The sequence below is a fragment of the Pterocles gutturalis genome, unplaced genomic scaffold, assembly GCF_000699245.1.
Source record: "Pterocles gutturalis isolate BGI_N339 unplaced genomic scaffold, ASM69924v1 scaffold7114, whole genome shotgun sequence".
Lineage (NCBI taxonomy): Eukaryota > Metazoa > Chordata > Aves > Pterocliformes > Pteroclidae > Pterocles > Pterocles gutturalis.
The window spans coordinates 15,769-36,036 of record NW_010128053.1 but is presented as its reverse complement, the minus strand read 5'-3'; the positions used below and the strand labels follow the sequence as shown (position 1 = coordinate 36,036).

General features: G+C 35.9%; 1 protein-coding gene across 1 annotated transcript in view; it reads left to right on the top strand.

Annotated features, from left to right (window-relative positions):
• KIAA1841 (KIAA1841 ortholog) overlaps positions 1–18,109 on the top strand; it is a 19,616-nt gene extending 1,507 nt beyond the window's left edge. Inside the window, exons 2-20 of the mRNA XM_010079480.1 lie at positions 562–748; positions 3,548–3,641; positions 4,699–4,937; positions 5,797–5,855; positions 6,649–6,809; positions 7,414–7,500; positions 7,615–7,725; positions 9,709–9,832; positions 10,030–10,182; positions 10,542–10,687; positions 11,054–11,153; positions 12,262–12,294; positions 13,906–14,005; positions 15,168–15,259; positions 15,374–15,402; positions 15,500–15,573; positions 16,601–16,689; positions 17,051–17,142; positions 18,073–18,109. Coding sequence (XP_010077782.1) covers positions 562–748; positions 3,548–3,641; positions 4,699–4,937; positions 5,797–5,855; positions 6,649–6,809; positions 7,414–7,500; positions 7,615–7,725; positions 9,709–9,832; positions 10,030–10,182; positions 10,542–10,687; positions 11,054–11,153; positions 12,262–12,294; positions 13,906–14,005; positions 15,168–15,259; positions 15,374–15,402; positions 15,500–15,573; positions 16,601–16,689; positions 17,051–17,142; positions 18,073–18,109 — 2,007 coding nt within the window. The remainder of the gene's footprint in view (positions 1–561; positions 749–3,547; positions 3,642–4,698; positions 4,938–5,796; positions 5,856–6,648; positions 6,810–7,413; positions 7,501–7,614; positions 7,726–9,708; positions 9,833–10,029; positions 10,183–10,541; positions 10,688–11,053; positions 11,154–12,261; positions 12,295–13,905; positions 14,006–15,167; positions 15,260–15,373; positions 15,403–15,499; positions 15,574–16,600; positions 16,690–17,050; positions 17,143–18,072) is intronic.
• Positions 18,110–20,268: the final 2,159 nt, after the last annotated feature.

Below are 20,268 nucleotides of genomic sequence, written 5' to 3'. Positions count from 1 at the left end.
GCTGAACCAAACCCATAATTGTCATTGTATCAGTATAAATTTACAAAATGGAAAGACTTTCTAGTCCATCAAAGCAAGGAATGGAAAGTTAATAGAACTGCGGTGGAAATCACCAGTCCCTTTTGTCCAAATTAGAATGGAAGTCATAAAGTAAAAGAACAAAAAATATGAACCAATTACTATAGCTACTTTTAATAATATTTGACAATGTTTATGGTAAAAGAACTAGTTACAAAATGAGAATTTAAACTCTCCCCATAACTTTCCCTTTTGAAGATTGGGCCTGAAATCACAGGGTTTAAGGAAATAAAGATTGAAGCATGTTCTATCTTATTTTTTCTCCTTCTGTTGGAGTATTTAATTATGGCACATCCTACCTATTTTACTGTGTATTTATGTATTTTCCTGATACCACTAACTAAACAGGAAGCATTGTAAGTTGAATATCAGTAACTGTTCACATGCAAAAGATATGAAATGCAATACCAGTCTCAAATTACAGTTATTAAAAGTGTACTGAAAGCTACTGCTTCATTGTCCTATCATTTAATCTTGTGACAGTGTGCAAAAAGGTTTGATGAACTAAAAAGCAGTGGAAGTTCACCTGTTGACAACCAGTATAATCCCTTGATGGCTGCTGGTGGGAGTCCTGTGGAAACTTTAGCTACGTACATCAAATCCTCCTTGCTCGATACACAGACAGAGTTTCAGGAGCCTGCTATTGGGCAGGATTCCATTACTATAACTGGTATGTTTTTAGTCGTTCTGAAATATATTTACGTTGATTATAATCAATATGTGCATGCTTTTCTGTCCTGAGTGGTAAGTCCATGCAGGAATAGTACTTGTTCATCTTTGAAAAAGAAAGTCAAGTATACATACAATGCATACCTAAAGTCACTTTCAGTTATTTTAGACTAAAAATCGATTTTTGTTTGGGTATTTTTAGTAGCTTGTCCTTCCAAAAGGCATAAATGCTTATGCTAAATCCTCTGTTTAGGATTTTTACTGGGGAGAGGAGTTACTCTCCTGCTTTGTATCCCCAGTGTGGTACTGTTAAAGCTACAGCCATTTGCAATCACATTAAGCTGCGTTATTAAAATAACTAGAAACCTTTGTGTAGAAAAGAAAGCTGAGAAGGTGATCCCTTGAGGTCAGGCCCTCTCTTCTAGCAAAAAAAGCTCTGTGTTTGCCATGCTGCTCAGTGGCAAGATGACTACATAGGAGTTGGAGCATAGTCTAGCTACTTTTTGATGCAAGACAGTCTTACAATGACATATAATGTGTCTTAGTCAATTATGTGTCCCAGTAATAATTTGGTAGAAGAGGTTGTCCTAATAGTTGTATTTCAATCACAGCACAATTAAATATTGTTAACATCTCCTTAAGTACTTCTGTAAGAAGTTGTAATTAACTGTGTGATGGTTATTTCCTGATTTTCTTTGTAGACTGACATGTTTTTGGCACCTTGTAGTTCTTGGTAAATGCGTTGCTTGAGAAATTTGCTTTGGTAATGAGTAAACAATTTCTGTGTTAAAAATTTAGAAGGCAGTGAAGTGTTTAAACAAAATGTTCTCAGCTATAATGTCCTTCACAGTGCTGAAGCTTTCTGGTCACTGTTCTCTTTGCAGAATAAAAACAGCTGTTTGACCTTTGCTGGAGAATGAATAAGATGTTTTTAATAACTAATCAAGAGATGATATTTGAAAACTGTATATGGAGTATCTAGACTAAAATGCTTTCAATTATGTACTTGTTATATGCACGATGTGGAATAAGTGCTTCTTGCACCCTCAGGTGGCTATTTATAAGATTAGTAGCTTCCCAGTAGGCAGTGAACAAGCTAAGTCTGCTTATAGAACTCTTTAGACACTTAGTGCATGTTTTCTTTTTAACAGTGTAATACATGTAATAAGTATTAATGCAGTTAAGTACCCTAATGTTTCCTACTACAAGATCCTAGGCTAAGATTTTTTTCTCTGTTTTCTTGGTGACTTTGGAGAAATAATTTTCCCTGTTTATATATAATTTGTTGATATGAAATTAGTATAATTAGTCTTTTTCTCACAGGCTTGTAGTGAACTCATTTCCTTAATGTTTTTGGGGAACTTATATGTTTCAGAACTGGGGATTTGAGAAAAGCCTATTTGCAAATGTTTTTTGTTTGATTACTTCCTAGTGGATTTGTTCATATCTGCTCATTGTTAGGATCAAGAATTTTGGACCTATTTGGATTTGTTTGTAGATGTAAGTCTACAAAAAAAAAAGCAATCAGACCAAATTCCTTCCACTTTTATTAGCTGTATTCTCTCTGTTATGGTCTCACTAAGGCTTAATTGTGCAAGGGCCTAGCCTACATCTTTGGAAGAAGTTTTCTTTCTTCTGCATCTGGTGTGATAACTGTGCTTTCCTCCAGGGCATAACTACGATGTTCTGAACTGTATAGAGCTTCCAGATCATTTTTGGTGTCAGTCTGCTATAGTTATTTAGCCATAAGATGAAGAGGGCAATCTTAGTCTTCACAAGAGTACAGCCTCTTGCATTACACGAGAGGGAGAAGGTGCTTCTGGAATTATTTTCCTAGAAATCTGAGAGTAGGGGGTAATCATGGAAAATCACAACCTTATGGGTTTTCATCAGTGGAAGACAGTTATGTGCCCTTTCATTATTTAAAAAAATATAATCATCTTTCTGACTTACAAGCAAAGATTATGGAAGCTTCAGATTGCAGTGACCCATTCATCATGGTTGAAGAAGTTATTCAGTGTCTGAATGCTGGGGTTGGCTTAACCCTTGACCCAGAACTCACTGGATTTGGTGACTAGACCTCCTGGACTTCACTGGATTTTTTTGTCTAGATTCTACTGCTTGTACTGCATTTGTGAAGATAACCTATATGAACTGAAGCATGCTGTCCTTTATTCCTGGAATAAGCTATGTGATGCAGCTCTGGGACTAGATGAATTTCGTCGTCTGCCTTCTTTGAGAGTTGTTTTATATAATCTAGTGTTTTAAGCCGTGTGTTTGAGAAATTGGGCAAAAACACATCTTAAGAGACTTCTGCACTTCTGTTTGGAAGCAACTTATTTCCAAAGCTTACACATTATGGATAAGAAGTGGAGTCAGTCTCAGGTTGTTACATCCTGGCAGCAAAGCTTTCTGAAAACTGAAGTTTTGATGTGACGCAGTCTTAAGACCCACATCCCACAAAGCAGACAAGGAGAGCTAAAGGAATGGATTGCATGCCCAGAAGAAATTGCTGAAGGCTCTGTGTGAATCTTACTGCCCTATATTGAGACAGGACTGATGTGGGTTTGCAGCCAGGTGTCTGGGCAACCCAGCAATGCTACTGGTCTGAGTTTCCAGTGCATGGCACCCAGAGCAGGAATTTGAATTATCTAGTAGCTCTTATAGTAGCATATTTGTAGCTAGTTGTGTAACATTGCTCCACCATGACAGCTGTGCTTCAGTTGTGTTTCCAAGATGCTGAAGAACAATAAGGTCAGGCATTTTTGTTCTAATGCAGCCTTTTCTCCTTGCATTTAAGGAAGGCCCAGCACAACCTCCACAAGGAATTGTTCTTCAGAATCTGAGAAGGGTCCTGTGCATAAAGGTGGAGAAAGCACTGATGAAAGCCAGGGGTAAGAAGATATTTGTGTGTTTGTTACCTAGGGGATTACAGAACTGCCAGAAAGATGTCTAAATTGTTCATACTTTTCTGCTCTCAGAAAGAAAACAGCTGTGAACATCTAATAAATGCTGTAAGAAATTTTGAAACCTGATGTTGCTACAGAAATATGAGGGGGTTGTTTGAGAATTTCTTATGTGCAATAGGGATAACTTATTTATAAATCTGTCCATAGTTTTCCTCTGAGTGATTGATCACTGCTGTGGCGAGAATGGGAAACACAACCTGATTTTAAAAAGGAATGAAATGAGATTGATGCTCAGTAACATTTTAATAAATAAAAAACCCCAAATGTTCTGTGAAAGTAAATTTGTCCTATGTAAAAGCAGGTGAAGAAAGCCCTAAATGAAAAGTGCAAATGAAAAATTCTACTACAAATTCAAATAGCCATGCATGTTACTGTTTTTCGTACTATCACATCCCTGTTTTCCATACTATACAAGTACACATGGAACAATTTGTGTGTTTGAAACCTAACGGTAACCATCTTTCTGTAGAGAGAGCATTCACTGATTCTAGCTTTGAGCTTTTCTTAAGAAATAGACATTTTAATATACAATAAAACAGTTTTAATTTCCACAGATGAAAATTGCTATTGTATGCTGTTATTGTCCTGGTGCCTTAGTAATTTAGGCCTATATAGCTGCCTATCTTTTTAAGAAAATTTAAAAGGGAGAACAAATAAGTTCTCTATGTAATTCAGGTAGCAGTCCATAACAAACTGGTGACAGAACTGGGGACTAGAGCTAGAAATTTTCTTTCTCCAGTCCCTTAACAATTAAGTCGCACTGATGATGTGTCAAAGGATGTGCCTCTGTTCTTCATCTGACAATGGTTTGTATTAATAGTTAATAACTGCAATTTGTTTTTCTTCTGTTAATAAAACCTGTTGGTGACATCAGTGTTGCAATGTGTGATTGAGATTTGGAGATGAGATCTTTGTTGATTGGTTTTGGTGTTCTAATTGGCTTGTGGTCCTAATCTGGTTTGTGACTTGTTTTCTTTTTGAGGCCAAATATGGTGATCCATGTGTGTGATGAAGCAAAAAACCTCAAAGAAGATTTTGTGTGTCCTCGAGACCTTTTGATTTCAGAAATGAAATACTTTGCTGAATATCTGTCAGTGGATGCCCAGCGCTGGGAAGAGGTGGACATTTCAGTGCACTGCGACGTTCACATCTTTGACTGGTTGATAAGATATGTTAAAAGGAACACTAAAGATTCTGAAGCTAATGAAATGCCCACTTTAGGTAAAAGAAAGTGTGTAGACCATTTGTTGTAGGTTTGTTACATTTTTACTTACGGGAAATAAATTTTTTTGATGCAGTTCAGCCCCAGTCTCTGTTTCTGACTGTTGGCGCTGAAGCTTGTTGTTAGGATAGTGTTGCAACAGGGATTCTCTGGTCATTATAGCAGATGTCTCTGATTGTTGACACTGACAGTTTTGAGGAAATATCCTGATAGTTGAAGCAGTGAAAAAGGTGTAATATATTTTGGGGTCTGGTGTTTTTAGTTAAGATTCTTCAGTCCTCTTCTGAACAAGAACAGAGTGGTAGTTTTAAAATACTGATGATCATTTGATTTTGATTTATTTCCCCTCTGTTCCCCATTGGTACAATTGCAATATTTTCTAAAATTTCAGTGTAATCTGATACATTGGTAGGAGAACTTTTGCCTTTATTAATTTGAGGTAAATTTTAATCTTTTTATGAGCCTTTGCTAACATTTCTTTAAAAATATAAACCAAGAGAATGGAGTTATAACTTGCAATGCAAAGGTTATGTTGAACAAAATCTCGGCTGGATATGGTGGCTACAGATGGAAGTTAATCATATTGTGTAATTGTTTAGTCATTGTATTTCTATGAAGCAACCTTTTCCAGTTTTCATAAATTCCAGTTTATTGTACTTTTACTCTGGTCACCTAAATGATAAAACCAAAACTTTGTTTTGTAAGATGGAAAATGCCCTACATATTGGTAGATGGAATGACAGATTGATTGGTAAAATAATACTTAAAACAGATAGTAAATATGCAGAGGGAGGGATGTGGTATGAAAATTTTCAAAAGAATTAATGTAAAAACCCCTTTTTTTTTGTTGCCTTTTAGAACCATCAAATGTCATATCAATTCTTATTTCTTCTGAGTTTTTGAAGATGGATTCCTTAGTAAGTATTAAGATTGTCTGCCATAAGGACACAGTTAATTACCAGGTGTCTAAGAGCTTGTTTGATATGCTTTGGCTGTTACATAAACAGATGATGCAATGAGAACATATTGAGATTTTTACCACCTTTCTTATTCAGTGTGGTAATCTAATGTTTGCGTAATCTCAATGCAAGAAAACTTGGAGTAAGTTATTTCTAAACGTCATAGTGGGATCTTGGATTTGCCTTCTGACAACTGATCTAGAGTAACTGAAGTAACTGATAGGTTTTATAAAAAAGATTGTTGAATCAATTAATACCTTTGTTTTATATCCTTTACACATGAACGACACTAATGCAAATTAGGATCTGGTTCTCCAGCTCTGTATAAGTAATATCTACTGACTTGTTTGTTAAAGTGTTTGTCAAAAGTTCTGTCATGGGGGTGACCCTCAATTAAATACCCAGCAAACATAGCTGTTTAACTTGAGATCCAGGCAATACTATGTACAATGTGTACTGCGGTTCTCTTTTTACAAGCAATTGGAATGTACCACTTGTTGAAGATGAAACATGTGGAGTTGTTTGGTCTGTAGAAACCTTTTGGAGGAGAACACTGACTCAGGATTCAGGTTAATTCAGAGTCTCCTTTAGACAAATCCGAGGCTTGCTTTTTATTTTTAAGGTGACCTGAAATAGTTTTCCAAAACACCACACTTTAAAAAATAAAAATCTCGCAGCAGTTAGTACATCTTTTGAGATAGCTTTGTCCGGAATTCCTTAACATTATTTCTAATGTTTCTTTTTTTCCTAGGTAGAAAAATGTATCCATTATTGTCACAAAAATATGAATGCTATTGTAGCCACACCATGTAACATGAATTGTATCAATGCTAATCTTGTCACGCACATTGCTGATCTCTTCACGCACAATGAAGTGGAAGAGCTGAAGGACAAAAGAGACAAATTTAAGAGGTAGCTTTTTTGCCCTTTAATACACTACTGAAGGGCTGTAAGGCTTTTGGATCATTTTTCAGTCTTCACTGTGGGTTTTGAAGTGGTATATATACAATTTATATTCGCATATAATGTATCTTTAACAACAGAATATCAATAAATGACTTACATTTTATATTAAAATGATGAGCAAAAGGAAGTAGTTTTTAATAGGAAATGGGCAAAAGGAAAGGCCACACTAGGAGTGTGGCATGGACAAATTATTCATGAATTCTCACATGGGAGCCAGGATTAGGATAAGGAACTTTTATGTGAGGACATGCTCCTAATTTGTAGTGAATGGTTTGGCTTCAGCATCTTGTGAACAAGCAATATGAAAGTAAGAAAGTATTTTAATCAGTAGAGATGAAGGTATTACAATTTTAGAATTAAAGTAGTGTCAGGAACAGGTCAGGAACAGTTATCCAAATAGATTATTTTAAAGCAAAATAGCATTAAAAGCTAGGTTCTGAAAGAACTATGCTGACTTTGCATACCATCAGAATATCATTGTTAGTCTCACAATACATTAAAAAAATTCCGTTTTTTTCTAATGGGTAAGCTGTGTTGCTGTCATTAATAGTAAACTTTTCTGCAAGAAGATTGAGAGACTGTTTGATCCAGAGTACTTAAATCCAGATTCTCGAGGAAATGCAGCAACATTATACAGGTATGGTGGTATGGTCTTTTTATATTACTGCTTCAATTGCAAGGACAAGTCCCTGTGTTTAGAAGTCCTGCTCTTAGTCCAGTACTTTCTTTTTATTTTTTTTTTTTAAACTAGGTGTTGTTTATGTAAGAAGCTGTTAACTAAAGAAACTGAAAGAAGAATTCCTTGTGTACCGGGAAAAATCAACGTAGATCAACATGGGAATATTGTCTATGTTCATATAAGGTAGTGAATATATATACATATATATAAAAAACCTTTTCCTCAACTATATGATTTTGGGTGATGTAAAAAATTACTACTTGTTTAGGAATTACCAGATATGTTACAAAATGAAGCCATAGATATATGAATAGGAGTATGAAACATCTCAACTTCTATGTTACCTAGCAAAAAAAAAAAAAAGGCAATTATGATTATGTACTTCTGAAATTCATTCATCAGTGCCACTGCTGAATACAAATGGAAAAACTGCAGCCACGATTACTGGGAGGGCTATTTTGGGTTGTACTGCCTTACATAGAAAATACTCAGCTAATTCTTTCATCAAAGGGTTTTAAGATAGGTGTAGTTGATGACAAATTTAAATTAAAGGCTGCATTTCTACAAGATTTGTTCTTGAAGGATAGATCCACCTCTGCCAGCAAAGAAATGCTAAAGAGTATTTTCTAGACTGACTTTATACAGTCAAATCAAATACTCAGCCTGCTGAAGACTACTATAAATAAACTTTGCCTGTTGTTTTTCTGTTCTAAAGTATTTGTCAGAGGAGCTTCCAGGACCTATTCTGTATATGTGCCTTATTCATTTGGCACAAATGTTTAATTCAGTTTTATTTGATCCCTGTTTGTGAGCAGCTGGATTCCCTTCTTAATGAAGATCGGTGTGTGATCAGCTGCAGTTCCCTCCCTCCTTACATGCCTCCTTTAAGGAGGATGGTGGGAAATTAATATCAGGAGACCTTTCCCATCAGATCTGTTTTATTCAGAACAGCTGAAACACAGTTCAATGTCAGCTCCCAAGGTAACACGTATTTAGTGTTACCTCCCACCAGTAATTCCAAGGTGTGGATGGAGTTCTGCCTAACAATCGAAATAGAACTGAATCTTGCAACCCTGTCTTGACCTATTAGGATCATTGGTGATGAGCCACGTAAAATTCATTAATTGTATTACTTCACTTAAGCTGACTATATGTAGCTGCTATGCAACTCCTAGCGTGTAAGTACAGGTTTGTAAAGTTACTCAGAGTGTTATTTAGGTTCTAATTATTTGCCTTGTGGCTCTTGTGATTGCTTTTCTACACAGAATCCATTTACTGTTCCTTAAGCAAAGTGCTGCTGGCCACTAATAAATTCAGGCTTATGAGTTAATAGAAGCCTATCTTTAATGACTTAAAAATAGATTTATATTTATTGGTCCTCTAGTGGTGCCTAAAACTAACTTCCTGTTGGAAGTACTGCTTGCTTAGTCTAGATTTGACATTTATAGAATAGAAAATAATTCAGGCAGGGGCTTAAAATTGTGAGAAAACAGTATCTGCTTTTCCTGAAGATAACATTCACTGGTGCAGGTTGTGTGTTCTCTTTTGAATTCTGAAGAGGCGTTTCGTTTCATCACTAGGACAGAGCAAAGGCTGTATTTTTGAGACTGGAAGTCTCGGATACATATATTTATCAAAAAGACATGGTCTTATATTTTCAAACTTTAATTCTTGACTAAATAATTGCTGTTGCATTGCAGACACATAGAAACATGTAATGTTGGCTTTTAAAATAAATAAAATAGAATGACACACTTCTGTTACACAGCATGTTATGTTAAAGACAGAAAGCTGCAATATGACCAAACTTGTTTACGTGTGCATATTTAGATTTATTCTAGTCTGTGTATTGGGTTTTCCTCTGCTTTATGGTTCTGATTTCCAAAAGGCTTGATATTTATCTTAACTTATAAATTTGCAATATATGGAGCTTGAGATGAATCAAGCTGTAATTCTTTGTTATTAGTAAGGTTAGAATGTTGTTTTCTCTTCTGTCATTGTCTGAATTTAATTATGATTTTCTCACGTTGTATCCTTTCTGTTCTAAACTCTTCTGTAGGTCTTTCACCAGTGGAACATCTGTTGTTGTGCTCCTCAACCTCACATTTCTGGTGGCAGGATCAAAACAGGGTTTTGACTCTGCAACCTGACCTTTTGCTTTTTCAGAGACAAAACCTGGGAAGTCCACGAGTACTTAATTGGCCTTCATGAGGAACTGAAATCTTGGCGGGATGTTTATTGGCGTCTTTGGGGGACTGTCAATTGGTTAACCTGCTCAAGATGTAACCAAGTTAGTGTATTTTCACTTTCACTTGTTTCTCTGTAGATGGCTTGTTGTGGGTGACTTTTGGGGCGTGAGGCAGGGATTAAAGCAGTTTGGAAAACATTATGGCAATAAAGGTTGGTGTATGTTCTTTATAGTGCAAAATTTTGATGTCCATAGGTTATCTCACCTCTCATTATCTCTCTTTTTTTATTCTAATATAGTCTTTCCTGTGTACTGAATTCTCCCATTGCCAGTACCATTCGCAGCCAGTTCTTTATCCAGGTGTAGCAAGTGCTCTGGGCTCAACTGGGACAGGAGTATATCCCTGTTGTAACCAAAAAGTACTTCGATTTGATCCTACAACCCTCCCAAAGGTACTTCAGTACTAGCTCACTTTTAAAAGAGCATAACACATGGTGGGGGGATGACAGTGTGTTATGAAAATAGATCTTTTCCAAAATAAGGATTGTATATTGTTGCAGTGTCCCAGGGCAGGCTAGGACCTTGGGACACAGAAGTTCAAAAGTTGAACTTTCCCTATCTGCTGGAAATCTTTCAGTGTATCAGAGGCAATTCTCCATATGTCTATGCTTTCCACTCCATTCTTAAACAGATGATATTTAAGGATCCAGTCATACTTTAAAATAAAAGTTGAACTTTTGTTATTGTGCTTACTGAAATAGTTTCTTCCCATTAACTCAAGTATTTGATCTCGTGTGTGTATGTATTGCAGGGCTGCAAAGTGAGGGATCACATGGTTGATTTACCTTCAGGAAGTGAAGACGGGGATGTTTTGCCATCTCAGACTAATAAAATATTGAATGATCTGCTTCATCATAGAGATGTTATTGTTGTTCCTTTCATTAAGGATGAGAATAGGTAAGAACATTGTGTTAATGAAATAACTTGGCCTTCAACACTTAAAACAGGTGCACTTTACATTTTTTTTCTCCCCTATTTTAAAATGAGACGTAAGACTTTTTAAAGGTAACTGATTTTTTGTTTAGTTGGAAAATGGGAAGAGAAGAACAAGTACTTGCTCCTTTTACATTTCAAGCAGGCATTTACTCATTCATCCTCCATAAGCATTCACTCATATTCATATTTTAATGGATTGTTACCAAAATATTATGTGGCTGACTGGGAAGTCTATCTTCTCTCTTGGTACATGATGAGTAAAGAGAGACTGATTCTGAAGTTATGAAGTACAAACATTTATTTTCATTTCACATCTTTCTCTTCAAGTGATTCTGGTATTGGGCTCTGTGATGAAAAAGGCATTGAATGTGATGTGCTTGTAGAACCAAATACACCATGGGGTCCCAAAACTGGAGAAATCAATGCTGTGAGTGCTAATGGGTTTTATTTTTTCCCTCCTTTTTTTCTGATAATGAGGGTTCTTGCAAGGGTACTTTGAAGAATTCATTAGGCAATTTTTAATAAAAACAAAACCTATACGTTGTTGGAGGAAGAAGGGCACTGCTGAGCATTGCAGGATAGCATAGACTAGCATAGGCAGAAAATATCTGGTTGGTGAAAAGGCAAAACTTTTACCTATCTGCTGGAAAGCTTTCAGTGTATCAGAGCAATTCTCCATATGTCTGTGCTTTCTGCTCCTTTTTTAAACTGATGATATTCAAGGATCCAGTCATACTTGAAAATGCATCACATGGCAAATATTTAAATAATTGCTGCCTTTGTTTTGTCTGCTGATGTATCTGGGTATGTCCACATGACTTTACCAAGTCCATAAATGCAGAACAGTAACTTAGATTATGTTTTGGTGGGGTTTTTTGTTGTTGTTGTTTTTTGGTTTGTTTTTTTTTTTCCCAAGATGGGAAAGATTTTACTTTCCAGAACTATGATGCATGTATGTTACTATGTGTATGTCAGGTCAACAGAGATACCTTTTAAGGCAAGTTCAAGGAGGCTGTTTATACTACCTCTGGTATAAAGAGAGCTTTCATGCAAAGATAAGTTTTTGAAGTTCTGCACCCATTGTGGAACTTCTGGTAACAGAATGATCCTGATGGTAGCACAATGCTACTGATTCAATGAGAATTTCAAACAGAGTATCAGAAGCTCTCCTGCGATAAAGGCAGGAGGCTATTAAACTCCATAACAATCTGATGCATAACTGCCCTCCCTGTCCTGCACTGCTTTTTTGATTAAAATCAGCTGTAAAAATTTTCACTGCTGAGGTTAGGCACATTGAAATATGACAGAATTCACTGTGTTTAAGAGGTCAGTGGTTCACAACCTGTTTGAGGTTAGTCATTCCACCAAAATTTATAGTTAAAGATGGGAGTAGGCCTTCTAGGAGTTATCAGCGTAGATTGCTGTACTATAACCTACCACTCCTGTTTTTAGAATTCCATTCACTTTTAAAAAAAATTATAATTATTATTAATTCTTTCACTTATATGCCTTTCTCTCTCTTTCTGTGACTACAGTTTCTTTCTCTGAAGAATTGGACTTTACAGCTGGTTAGTAAAATCTTTTGTTCATGGTTTTAAATATTTGGTCTTCTGCACTGGCGGAGAACTAGCTTTGGTTTTTGTCTTATTTTCTAATAAATTTGGCAGAAAATATATTTTCTTACTCTTGCTTTAATGTGGAGGTTACCATATAGCAACACTTTTTACAAGAAAGTATAAAGTATGTGTGAAGTACTAATCTGGCCTGAATAAAAATTAAAAATTCCTTTTAAAATGTTTTTATAAATGTCAACAAACAATAGACCAGCACTGCACGCATCAGTTCTTAATAGTTTGTTACACTGACAGAATTGTAAATAATCAAAATTGGAGTTTTTGAGTCTGTGTCTCTGATGGCTTGTCTGAGATGCTTCATGTCTTCTTTATACTGCTGCTTCATTGCAAAAAGCTTTTATCAGATTTGAGGGCCTAGTCAAATGCAGGCAATGAGGAGTCATTCTTCCAGTAGCATAGTATGTTACATGATTTACTGTTTTTCTGTGAAAATGCTAGAGAGCAGCAGCTTGCTTCTGTCACTCTTGAGGATTTGTGTTGCAGTCTGATGTTCGTAGTGCCCTATAGTATGACTGTTCTAGGAAAAACATGATTCCTAAACTTTTTGAACTTGCAGTTTGTGTTAAGCTTCATTAGTTCTTATGGATTACTGCTCACTAGTTATCACTTACTTTAAAAGATATATGTGTATATTCAAACAATGTAAAAATCATGTTCCTTAATATTGTCATTATTCTGTGGTGATCGGTTAGGCACTATTCACTGTGACCCCATCTGTTGCAATACTGGAGCCCATAGTTCATGATGATGTACAAGAGATAGAAGGAAAAAAAACCAACTTTGTGTTAGGGTGATGAGTTCACAGAAAAAGCCAACCAGATATTCCAGACCAGTTTGCAAGAAATTATTACTGCAGATAGCTCTGGTTTACATAATCTGTGTGTCTTTTGGAGTTCTCTGCAATATGCATGTTTTGTGGTATTTAATTACTGAGCATCTCAGCAATTTCAGGCAGTTTGCAAGATGCAGCAAGCCTCAATCGTACCATTCTTAAACTTGCAGTTTCCTGTATTCAGTGATTATGTGGCTAGCTCAGACATTTGCTACCATAACATAAATTTTCTTATTAATTAGGAAAATAATGTAGCCAGCAATGCATTGGATATTAAACACTGAATCATACACCAATACAGGTTGGAAGTGATCTCTGGTGGTCATCTTATGTATTTCCTCCCACTCGCAAAGCAGGGCCAACTTCAAAGTTAGATTTAGCTTCAAAGCTATATCACTTTGTTCAGGGTGATTTACAGTCAAATCTTGAGTATCTCTGAAGGTGGATATTCTACAGGCTCTCTGGGAAATCTGTTACAATGTTTGACCACTTGAAAGAAACATAAATATAAATATTTATCAATACATTCTAAGTGAAGATTTGAAATTACTTTCTCTGTATTTGAGAATCGTGTTCTTGCACCTAACTGTACACAGTTGTGTCACTAAGATACAGAGCTAAGCTTGAAGACAACTCCTTCAGGACAGATTTAATGTATCATTTAATAGGAACCAAGCCTCACTTACCTGTGACACTCTCCTCCTCTTGATTAGAAACAGCAGTCGTTGTTATCTGAAGAGGAGGAGTATACCACTGGCTCAGAGGTCACTGAGGATGAAGTGGGGGATGAAGAAGAAATATGCAGGAAACCAGGTACAAGAAGTCTCTACAGTCATTCTCCCTGGAATTTAGAGATAGGGATTCAAGGCAGCAGAATTCTTCTGCAAGCAAATTTTAAATATTAAGCATCTTCAAAATAAAAAATAATGTTGCATAAATTTTATTTCTAGTTTTTCTGCGTGTAGATACAAATTTCCCCACTGCTTAGTGCTATCAAAAAAATCAGTGGCAAACAAGGAAAGCGGGAACTGTTCACATCTGAGATGTCCTTGAAGCTGATCACAGGTGTATTTTGCAGGAAAGACTATCAAATTACTTGTATGAAGTTTCGTGTAGATAAATGTTGGGAAAAAAAGGCAGTAGCTAAACGGCTCTTTTGTTTGAACCAAGCAAAATGTTCTACTTCGCATATACAACCATGCAATTATGGCAGACAGGCTTGTATTTTTATGTCAAGGCACAGGTATTTCAAGACTGAGCTACCACTGCAATAGACAAGAAGATATAAAGACCTGAAGAAGAAAAATTTTCAGGGATCTTTCAATCCCATCACTTAAAGCAACCTTATCTTTCAAGTGTAAAAATCACAAGAACTTGCTTCACCATCAATTTTGTTAGGATTCTGCAGGAATCGGCTGGATAAAAACCCTGGTTTGGGTTTTTATTTTTTTATATATAAGCAATTTAGGACCATGGAAAGCCAAAAAACAGCTTCTCCTTTTCACCCTAGAAGTGAGTCATTTGAACAGTGGCAGTTCTTTTGTCCTTTTTGTCTTGACTCAGAATTGACTCAGAAGGATTGGAGTATACCAGTTTGGTTAAAAAAAAAAAAAAAAAAAAAAAAGTTGAATGAAAATTTTTGTAGTTTGACTTTAAACTTGTTTGGTCTGATATCACTCAGAGCTTGTTAATTGAATTAATATGGTCAAAGGTGTAGCTTGCATGTGCGGTTGCTTTTAGTGTGACGACAGATGTTGCACAGTTATGTGTAACCACTGTGCATTTTAAATATATACTTGAGTTCCTGTAAACTTTCCTATAGGAAGTGTTTGAGTAATCTGTGTGTATTAGCATGCTTGCAACACTAATGAAGGGAAAATAGCCTGTTCCTTTACTCTTTTTGTAAAGGAACAGGGGGGAAAAGTTGAGAAATTCCAGGTATGATGGTATGAGTAGATATTTCTTCAAATAGCAGGGAGAAAGGAGAAATTCAAGAAATCCTACAAGCACCCAAAGAAAGTGGTTTCTTCACCTAGTGTTCAGAAAAAGGAGAAGCTATCTGACAAGGTAAAATCAGAGATGTGAAACCATCCTCTCTGGTTGGGTTGAATAATGAGGAATTCTCTTAAGTTTTGGACTTTGTTTTAAAACATATTTAATGTTTTTTTCTGTCCTCAATAGTCAAGTTCCCGAGATGCATCTCCATTCATGTAAGTAATTTTCAAAGTCCTTGAGAATATATTCTAGTATATCCCTTTTGGTAAACTGTTACTGATAACATCGTGTGCATCTTTCTTTTCTAACCAGTGTGAGTGTGCAGCAGAACAAATGGGATGCCTCCAGGTCACTAAGATTCAACCAAGATGCTCAAAGAGAAGATGGTCTGTTCCTGCATGAGTTTAGCTTTCAGAAAGTTAATATTATGCAAAGAAAATCATTATTTCATATAAGAAATGGCTAATTTTCTTAAAATATAGCTACGTATTCCAGACATAGCAATGTTTTTTTGGGTCCTTTTTTTTAATAGTTCTCATCTGGAAGAGAACAGATTTCAACTAGGCTAATCTTTACTAATCAGCTGTATCCAAGCCACACAGGAATCTCGGACTCTCCCACACTGAACAAAAATACTCATACAGCTGGGAACTCCTTCTGAAAATGTTTGGCATTTATTAGCAATCTCATCTATTCTACAGGAGAAAAAAATATTTGTGGTAGGGAAATGGAAAGAAAATCCACTGTATAAAGCAATACAGTGCAGTCTTGCACACAGATTGAAAAATAAATGGGCAGCATTGGGCCTACTGACTGGGAAAATACTGGAGAGGAGTTCCAGGTTTGCCAGAGGAAAAAGAAAAAATGCATTATGTGTGTATGTTAGCATGGTTTATGTTCTTTATTTAGAATGTCAGTACATAACCTACAGAAATTATAGTTGTGTCATCTGACAGCTTCATAAGTATGTGTATAACTTCTCTTACATCTCTGTACCATTTGTTGTCTGTGCAGATAAGCAGAGATAAACATTAAGCATTCACTTCTATTGCTTTCCTATTCTTTCTGACTAAAAATACTCAGAAGTATATTCCTTTGTTCCACCTTTTTTAATCTCTCCTGAGATTTTTGTGCATTTTTGCTCTTTTGAAAACTTCTGTCTCAAAACCATTCCCATAGATTTTGGTCTCAGTGTAATGCCTTAGGCTGATGCTGGTTCCTGCCAAGAACACTACTGCATCTGCGTTATGCATCAGGATCTAGGATCTTGGTTGTTCAGGAGTTTCATAGGAGCTGAAAAGAAAGCTACTTTTGTAAACAGAATATCATTAAATTGTGCATCTGATTCTTCTCTCTTTGTATTCTCTATCAAGGAAAACGTCTGTTCTAAATATTCTTTCTTATTTCTGACAGATCAGAGAAGAATGTCTGAGATTACAGGGCACTTAATAAAAATGAGACTGGGAGACCTTGATCGAGTCAAGTCAAAAGACAGCAAAGAGGTAAGATTTGTCTTATCACGATGCAGTGTTTACAGAATTGAAGTGAGCCTTGGTAACAAAAATATGTAACACAAATGAAAATACTATCTATTCAATACTTAAGTTAAAGAACTGAATTTTATTAATCTTCATTTTGTTCTAAACATTATTTTTGGGGGAAAATAGTTTAAAATAATATTTGAAGTTCGCTGCCTTTAAAAACTGGGCGTGGAAAATAGAATGGGTTTAAAAGGTTTCAGTACTGGGTTGTTATAATGAAACAAAGTGTGACGTAGGTTCTGCTGGATCTTAATGATTTTTATGGAAAGTTACTGATTAAACTGGAATAATGTCAAAAGTTGGGTTTTTTTCTGGATTCCAGTATGCCGGAGGCATTTATTCTAGACTTGAAGCTCAGATAAAGGCCTCAGCACAGGTCAGCGCACGACAAAGCAATGCTGAGAAGAATGTCAGGTAAGATATCAAAATAAAAGGGAAAAAACAAAATGTGGATTATAGGGATGGGTGGGTTTTGTTTAAAGAAAAATGTGCTTTGTTTCATATGCTTTTTTGCATCAGCATCCTTTCCAGGAGGTAAACAATATATGGTGACAAATAAGCTTTATTTGTCAAATTAAACTAGAGCTAAGAGAATGAAACTCTTGTTCCCATGCTGGAAGAACTGCTTTACAGCTTCTATGCTGGAAGGTTTTCTGGTGCTCTAATATAATTTTCTGTGAAACTATGGATAACTGGAAGTGTGTTACCCAGGATTCATTAACCTATTCTTTGGCCTCCTTCCAAAAAAAAAAAACAAACAAACAAAAAACAACAACAAAAAAAACCCCCAAAAAACCCACACATCAAAAACCTACAGTACTGCATGTTGGTTGTCTACACCTTAAATGGATGAAACAAAAATTAACAGAGAAGCTGGCACACTGTGTGTAGTTGTAGAGCCTAGAACCGATCCTAATGTGGCGTGCAGGTGAGCCTCTTGAGCTGAAGCTTATAGTGGAGTTGCTGACAAACTTTTAAGGGATGGGCTGGAAGCTTCAAATACATTGTCAGAGGAATTTCTCACAGATCTTAGTAAAAAAAAAAAAAAGCATGTGACTTTTTAAATGTAGAATTAGTGATTTAAAAATAAGATATTTGACATCACTGTTCTTTCAGCTGTGTACCCTTGTACAAATATGTAGGTTGTGGGTACAGGCATCTTGTCAGGCAACTTTCTCAAGAATAGGTTCTGAGTGCGAGATATATTTTTTTTCCCTTCTCTCAGAAGACATTGTAATATGAAAGTAATTTCAAACAAATACTGTACTAGAGCACTGACTGGACAATAATTTAAAATTCCAGCAGTAATAATGTATATCTGTTTCTTATGTGTTCTTGATCCAGGTTAAAACCCCGTTTTGGTCAAGGCCGTCCAACATAAGGACTCACGAAAAATTTTAACCAGAATACATTACTGCTTCCTGAAACTGCACTGCACTCTGTATGGAGAATGCACATCTCTGAAAGCTTTCCAGTGACTTATTTATTACTTTAAGCCTTGTAGATTATTTTGTGCGATAAATGAATGCAAATCCAATAAGGTCTGTACTTATTTTAATTGTAAATATACTATTTCTTAAATTTAATTGCTTTTTTGGGCTATTGTGTTAAGTTGCATAGAAAATATTTTCTAAATCTACAAAGTTAAATTATCAGACTAACTTTATTTATGGGGGAAGACAAATCTGCCTTTTGGTATGCTAGAAATACTGAAAAGGAAAAAGCAAGACTACTGAATTATGAGCACAAGTCGGCAGCATTAACACAAGTCGACTAGTGTATTTATATTGTGTAGTATTTGATGGTATGTTTTAGGTCAGTCCTCTGGGGATTTGCATTTAAAGTCTGCGACAATACCTGTGACTTAAACTAGTTTAAGCAAAATTTTAATGCCGTTCTGAGGCTTCCTTCTTTATATCACACAACTCCAATTAGTGTGAAAGTGGGTGGCAGGTAGAGACTAGACCTCCAAAGATTATATAAATGCCATTATGATGCAGCATTGCATCTTGCACGTGAAATGCTTGCTTTACTTGTATGTGAAATTGGTACTCGTTCCAATTCCATATCTGACTCCTCTTGCACAATAGATTGTTTTTGTTCCCTTCTGATATCCAGACCTTAGGACGCAAAGCAGTTCTCTCTCTTAATGATGCTATGCTGCTAAGTTTCCAAGCAGATATGCTATAAATTCTGCATCTTTCAATGGAGATGTATCATTATGAAGATTTATGCATGTTGATCTTTTTGGTCTAGTTACTTTCTGAAACCTGCCTGAATGATACTGTTTAGAAGTCAGATGCACTTTCAAGTTCTGTATTTGGAGCAATAGAATACAAGTTAGTCTACATTCTAAAAACTAGGGCTACTAAAATGAAATAACTTGCCTAGAAAATATGTCTGCATATTAGCAAAGAAAATGGCAATAATGGCAATAATAATGGCTGAATGCAAGTAAACACATTCTGACTTTTTGAAACAGAGCGCTCAGGGAAGGCTTATTCCAGGCCACAGCTGTACAATAAATTGTGAGTTTGGAATTAAGTCAGCAAGATCCTGGGTGAGAGGGTGGGGTGGGGTAAGAAGAGGGAGATCATTGTTTAAATGCACTCTTCTCTCCCTTCAGGCTTTTTGTGTTTGTCTTGTTTCTTGAGGATTTTCAGTAGGCCTTAGAAGACTAGGATAGCAATACTTGAAAATACTGCTTTCAAGGCGGAAGATTTTTATTGAAACAATTAAAAATGAATGTTGTTTATTGTGTGTTTTGTCCAGTGCTATAGCAAATTCAGAGCCCAGTGAAACCAACAGGCAAAACCGTGGATTTCAACGGCTTTGTTTTCAGGCAGGAGTGGTAACTTTGCAGGAGTGCTGTATCAAATAAAAATTATTAATGCCTTGGGCCTGTTTGCAAGTAGTAATGCAGTTTTAAGCACTTACAGTTGAACATTTGAAAATTGTTGTTTGTTGAAAGAGGAAGTATTATAAATTACACTGGGTATGAAAATGCAGTAGGGTAAGCGTTCTGCTACAATTTTGTGACTTCTGATAGAGAATTGTTCCAAATTCCCATAGTAAACTTTGCTATGAAAAGTTGCAGGCTGCATGTATGTGTGTTTAGTTTTCATAGAACTACTGACTTGAAGAGGAGGGAAAATTCTGCTGGTTTTGTTCTGTGGGAAAGTGCCAGTATTGTTTTATTAAAAAATATTTTTGAACATCTAAAAATAACATACCTGATGTGCAGTCTTTTTTCCCCTTGCCAACCACCTTGAGTTTTTATCTTGTATTAATTTTGAAAATTTGTCTTGGTTTGATGGAAATAAATGTTATTGATTTAAGAAGTGTGTGAGTTTTTTATAGATACTTGTAAGAACTGAGTGAGTGTGTAAATGTTGTTTGATGGTCTCAGTCATGTGTATTTGTGATTAAATTGCAGCATCGTGGTACAGGCTTTTTATCTGTCAAGAACAAGATATGGTTGCATGCAGAGCTACTGCAAATCTACAAGAACTTAAAAGAATTTTTATCTGCACTGAGTTC